This window comes from Myotis daubentonii, chromosome X (assembly GCF_963259705.1).
Source record: "Myotis daubentonii chromosome X, mMyoDau2.1, whole genome shotgun sequence".
Taxonomy (NCBI): domain Eukaryota; kingdom Metazoa; phylum Chordata; class Mammalia; order Chiroptera; family Vespertilionidae; genus Myotis; species Myotis daubentonii.
In genome coordinates, this window is record NC_081861.1 from 21,059,346 (window position 1) to 21,065,556 (window position 6,211).

General features: G+C 57.8%; 1 protein-coding gene across 1 annotated transcript; it reads right to left on the reverse strand.

The window, feature by feature from the left end:
- Positions 1-1,639: 1,639 nt before the first annotated feature.
- Positions 1,640-5,081, reverse strand: LOC132223418 (melanoma-associated antigen 10-like). Its single transcript, XM_059678629.1, has 4 exons — positions 5,023-5,081; positions 4,606-4,850; positions 3,918-3,989; positions 1,640-2,727 (listed from the first exon to the last, which is right to left on the reverse strand). The coding sequence occupies exons 1-4, from the start codon at positions 5,079-5,081 to the stop codon at positions 1,640-1,642; spliced, it is 1,464 nt and encodes a 487-aa protein (XP_059534612.1).
- Between the last annotated feature and the right edge of the window lie 1,130 nt (positions 5,082-6,211).

Here is a 6,211-nt window from a genome sequence, read left to right on the forward strand (position 1 = left end):
AGGGCTGGTGATGCAGATGCCTCGTCCATCAGATGGAGTCTTTGGGGAGCTCAAGGAAGAAGGTGGAGACAAGTAAGGAGAGGCACTCAGGACAGGGTGTGGTCAGTTCCACAAAGGAGGTCACTGAGGCCAGGGGAGCGCAAAGGAGGGAGAAAGGGCGCTTTGGCTTCACACCGGGTGAGTGGGTTCTAGTCCTCTCCCAGCGCAGACCCTCCTGGGCTTTCCTTCTGCCCACCCCCACCCACCCTAACACTGTCAGCTCCCTCCTCTTTTCACCCCAAGGTGCTGCAGTCCCCATGCACCCCGGTCCCTCTTCCAGGGCTTCTGGTTGCAAATCCTTGGGCTCCAACCATAGCTGGAGCCTGGGACACCACCGTGTGAGCTCAGATCATCCTGCCAGGTGACTCCCTCGGACCCCTTGGGTGCCACCCTCCTCCATCCCCTGGCTGCACCACTGCTATCTGCTGTCAGCAGACACTCCTGGCCCCCACCTGAGTCTACAGAAGGACTAACGAGCAGGAAGAATTGGCACCAGTACCCACACACCAACCCACTTCGAGGACCTGGGATGGGCATGATCCAAGAATCCTAGAATTCAATCCTCAAATAACGGGGGTAGGGGCAGTGCCACTGTCACCGCAGTCTACAGTGGAGAAGGTGGCACAGAAGGATGACTATTTGGCCCACTATCATGGGAGCCCTGACTGCATCACCCACTGTCCTTGCCTTTTACCTGGGGAAGGGGGACCTAGTACCTGGCGGAGCTCAGATTCCATGGGGCTGAGTACCTGGCCCGGAACAGGACAGTCACAACTGTTGGCTATACATCATCATCATAGGGCCCGAGCTTCAGTACCGCACTCCACATGAGACACCCCCCACTCTGGTTGACTCTCCCCTCCTTTCTTAAAGGACATAAACACCACTCCAGCTATTATGTCCTCGTGTTTATGAAAACATACCCACTCTCAAAGACGAAGTCCAGGGGACAAAAGCTGCCTCCTGTTCACTCCCTTCCCAACCCAGTGTCCTGCCAGTGCCTGTGCACAGCTCCTCTCCTCTGCATTCCCTCCCTCTCTCTGGCTGGGGTGCCTTTCCCTGTGAGGACAGAGGCTCAATGAATGTTTAGGGTGTACATGAACCAGTGAGAAGGTTTTTTTTTTCACTGTTTATTTTTCTACATTCTTGAATAAGCTAAGAAAATCCAGGTGTGTGTGTGTGTGTGTATGATACAAGAACTCAAAAATTAACTATTTTATCTGTTTTACAGCTAAGTTCTTTCACATTAAAAATATACTATTCCAATTCCATGTTATCTTGTTACAGACTACAAATAAAATGACAGATTTATAATTAGTTTTACAAAATAGTAAAGCTCTTTCTCTTTAGTTAAATAACAATAAACATGTGACCTGTGTCATCTGTAAACTTGGGTTCTTAAGCTAATAAACATTCTACTTAAAGTAACATTTTAAAATACCAAAAATAAAAGAAGATACATTTCTAAGTCACCCCAATGGAACAGAGACACAAAGATGTCATTCACTATGATTCCCTCATCCCCAGTCAGGCCCTGCACTAAGTGCTTAGATCACGACTGCCCCCCTAAAACACAAAGTAAAGAAATCTGCCCTGGATTTCACTCAGGGCAGAAGAAGCTACTGGACATGGCAGAAGAGCTTGCACTGGCCATGGCAGTAGTATCATCTGTGGTGCTAACTCTGGCCTGGGCTCTCTGTTCCTCCTCTCTCAAAACCTCCTGATACCAGTGTATGTAGTACCTGGGGTCATTCCCACTGACCTGGGACAAAAACTCCAGGACTTTCAACTTGGTGGTCTCAGCATGGGCCCTGGGACCCCACAGGAACTCGTACCGTGCAGGATTGCTGTTGGGCACCTGCCGGTACTCCAGGTACTGTTCCTGCACCCAAACTCTGGTGAGGAGCTCCCTGGGCTCCCCATAGATGCTATGCTCCATCCCCACATGCACCCCCATGGCATTCAGTGCTTCCCATATCCTCTCTTCGGGGACACAATCATCCTCCAAGACGATTATACTAAGGATGAGTATCAGCAGGCCAGTCTTGGGCATACTGTGCTCATCGCTGACCATCCCATCATAGGTGAGGCCCAGGTTGGTGACTAGGACATAGGTGTGGCTGGTGGGGTCCACTTCCTTCACATCAATGCCATAAACCAGCTGCATGCACTCAGAGGCCTCCCTAAAGATTACAGCAAAGTGGTCCTGGTGCTCTCTGATGATGCTACTCAGCATTTCTGCCCTTGTGGTCAGCTCCTTTGTGCGATACTTCAGGAGCAGGAACCCCACCAGATCAGCTACCTTATCATTAATCACACATCTGGGCAAGGGCTCTGGGCCTGGCAAGGCCCAGGAGGTACTCAGACCCTCCCATTCTTCGCTGCTGGATTGGCTCAAGGGAGCAGCAGCGGCAAGGGCAGTAGGGGAGGTATAGGCACTTGGAGAGCTCAGGGGAGGACTTGGTGCCCCAGCAGCAGCAGGAACCTCCTCCTCCTTCTCTCCCTCATATGCGGCGCTTGGGTTACTAGAAAGCAGAGGATAGCAAGAGGAAGAGGAAGAGGAGAAAGAGGAAGAGGAAGGAAAAGAGGAGGAGCAGGTGGAGGAGGAGGAGGAAGAATCCTCTTCCACAACCTTGGGAATCTCAAGTGAGTAGCGTCGACGCTTTGGAACTCGAGGCATGATGACTCCTGTCAGGCAGCCACAGGGGTGCGGGCAGGAGGTGCGCAATGAGGACTCACAGGCCTGGGGGAGAGAGGAAGGGTAAGTGGCCTCAGCTGAGTACACCCTTGGCCACTGTGAGGAAGTGGGACTACAGGTCTCCTCTTTAGGGGTGCTCTTGGGCCTCACTGGGGTCTCTCCTCCTGGGTGGCCTGTACCCTAAGATCCTGAATGAGGAAGTCAGATGGCTCTTTGGGGTACAGTCGGCATAGGCCAGGGTTCTGTGGCTGGCAGTGGGGTGGGGTCGGGTACTGAGGGAGTTCTCATCGATTCTGGCATGGGGGAGACCCTAGGGACACATTCTAGGTCAGGGCAGGCACCTCACCTTGACTGCTGGCACTTCCTGGACCTCCTCTGCTCTGTGACCTGTGTTTTGTGCCTCAGACCTAGGCCTTTATCTCCTGGTTCCTGGAGTCCCTGGAAGAGGAAACGAGGAAACACCTCAGCGTGCAGGTGGCATGCACAGCCATGGGCCTCCAGTGCTGACAACAGGGAGGCCGGGATGCTGTGAGGTCCCCACTGTTCTGGGCTGGATGGTCTCCTGCGTCCTCCCTCGGCGTCCTCTCCTTTCCCCTGGCAGGGCCTGGAACCTCCCCTTGCTGGACCTGAGGCAAAACTCTCAGAACAAGGCTACATACCCCTGAAACTGAACAGAAGAAAGTGAGGGGGCCCCGCAGCAGACCACACCTGCCCAGAACCTCCCACGGGATACAGTATGACATGGCCAAACTCTGTGGGGTCTATCTGTCCTGGGACGGGGAGCCCCTCAGTCCTAACTGTGACATCTGACAGGGTCTTGGATAACTTCCTGTGCTGACCGGAGGCCACTTACCTTCAGACTGAAATGCTCACCTTCCTGAGTCACTGGTGGAGGACGTGAGGGACAGCACGGCTAGCCACCACGTTCCACTTTCTCTCATGGCTGACAGAAGTGGCAAAGTAGGGCTGGGACTCCCCCTGTTGTGATGTGAGGGGTTCCCTCAGTCCTCAGCTGAACCTTGAAAAGAGACAGCAAGACTCGGGAGCAGGGGAGGAGCATTAGGGTTCCTTCTGTCTTTCCTCAGATTGCTCACCTGCAAAGAGGTCAGGGTCCGGGCCACCTCCCCCTCCTCCTTTGCTGACCTGCATGTGCTCCCCTCAGTCCAGGTCTCTCACCTACCTGAGGCCCCCTCCCCCCCCCCAGCCACATCAGAGTGCTCTCGGTTGGACAGCCCTGCCTGGTGTGTCAGAGCTGAAAGTGGAAGTGGGGTGCATGTCTGTGAGGCCCACATTTGTTCTGGAGGACAATTCCCCCTCCTTCCTCCCGCATGGTCAATAGCTTGGCCACTTGCAGTGCCCGAGTGTCCTGGCTCTGCTGTCCATAGGCCTCACCCTTTGTGTAAGGCCAGACCTCTTTCATCTTCCTGAGAGCAAAGGGCGCGGGAGAAGCCATGGGAAAGCGATTCCAGAAATCCCAGGGCTGAGAGCAGGTGCGGGCTTCTGTGGGGTTCCCACTGTGGTGGGATCCAAGGTTCCCTCAGTTCTCCCTTAGGATCCTCCCTTGACTCTGGCAGGTGCTGGCCCCACCCTCTGCTGATGTGAGGTCCTGCTCTTTATACCCAAGCCCCAGACTGTCAGACCCAGATGCACCAATGAGGAAATGCCCCCTAGGATCATCCTCCACGAGGCCTGCCGGATGGACTATGGAGGGCCCTGGGCCCACCCTCTGCCGTTCTCAAGTATTGTTCCCGGTACCGACCCGGTTGTGCAAGTCAGCGCATGCTGTGTGTGGTCATCCTCCAGCGGGATCCCAGCACTGACTCTGGTTTGGTTTCCAGGGTCCCTGCGTCCTCCCTCAGGGTCCTCACCTTGGCTATGGCAGGTCCCTGGCCCACCATCTGCCGAGATGGGGTCCTCCTCCCTGTACAGAACCCCCAGAGTCTCTGAGAGCAGGACTGACTCTGGTCTAGCTTCCAGGGTCCCTGGCCCACCATCTGCCGAGATGGGGTCCTCCTCCCTGTACAGAACCCCCAGAGTCTCTGAGAGCAGGACTGACTCTGGTCTAGCTTCCAGGGTCCCTGGCCCACCATCTGCCGAGATGGGGTCCTCCTCCCTGCACGGTACCCCCAGAGTCTCTGAGACCAAGACTGACTCTGGTCTAGCTTCCAGGGTCCCTGGCCCACCATCTGCCGAGATGGGGTCCTCCTCCCTGTACCAAACCCCCAGAGTCTATGAGACCAGGACTGGAAGCAGAAGGGAGGAAGGGGGTGTGGTCATCCTCACACCTGGCCCCCATCTGCTCTGGCAGGCGCCGGCCCCGCCCTGTGCTGTCCGGGGTCCTCATCCTCACAGCCACCCCCAGAGACTCTCAGACCCGCCTGCGGAGGTCAAGTAATGTCCCACGTGTGCCCCTGCCGAGTCCTGCGGGCTGGCTCTGTGGGGGTCTGGGGTCCTCCCATCCCCTACTGCGAGCTGACCGGGACTCTGGGAAGCTGCTCTGCCCTCCATGCGGAGGAGAGGCCCAGCTCCTTACCACCGCCCCTTCCCAGCCCCCGCTGTGCAGTCGGGGCACCCCGCATGGCCACCCGCCACGGGGCCCCTCACAGAGGACAGCAGGGGCACCTGTGCGGTTTCCTGCTGCGGTGTGCTGGGACCCGGGGGCTCACTGGGACTCCCGCAGGGCGCGGCCTACTGCTGTGGGCTTCACCCCCTGCGGGCCCGGGGCTGGCTCTGCTCCTGACGGCAGGGTCCCTGGGTCCAGCCCCGTCTGAGGGACCCGGGTGGCCTCGGGGCCTCCTCCCACGCAGCCGCCCACCACGTGGACCCTGGAGGCCCTGGGCCTGCCTGGGCCCTGTGGAGGGACGCGCCTCGCCCCTCACCCCCGAGTCCCCAGACCTGGCTGCGCCAACCACGACCTGCCGCGTGTGGCCACCCCCAGGGGCCTCCCGGGACGGAAACCGTTGTCCCAGGGCCTGGGGTCCCTCGCCCTCCCGGGCACCCTCACCTGGACTCCGGCGGGTCCCGGGCCACCCTCGGATTGTGAGCGCGCTCAGGATCTCCTGGGCATCCCCAGGGTCTCAGAGACCCGGATGCGGAAGTGAGGAACGTGCTGGGGCAAGGTCTCTGAGACCCGGATGAGGCGTGTGTGGTCCCCCTCCCAGAGGCCCTTCCATGTTGAGCCTGTGGTGGGGGCAGGGTCTCTTCCTCCCCCGCTGCTCACCCTGACTCTAGGAAGCTTCTGCCCCCCTCTGCTAACCAGAAGCCCTGCTCTTGATGGGTGTCCCCGCCTCAGGCCCGTCCTGGAAGGCAGGTGGACCCGAACAGAACTGGAGCTTCTGCTGCCTGCCTCAAGGACAGCCAAAAGCAGGGGGTGGGTGCTGCCCAGAAAGGAAAGGATTGATTCCCGAGTCACCTGACCTGGGCCAATGGTGGACTCCTGTCCCAAAGACCACTGTCCTCCTCCTACCTAAGCCC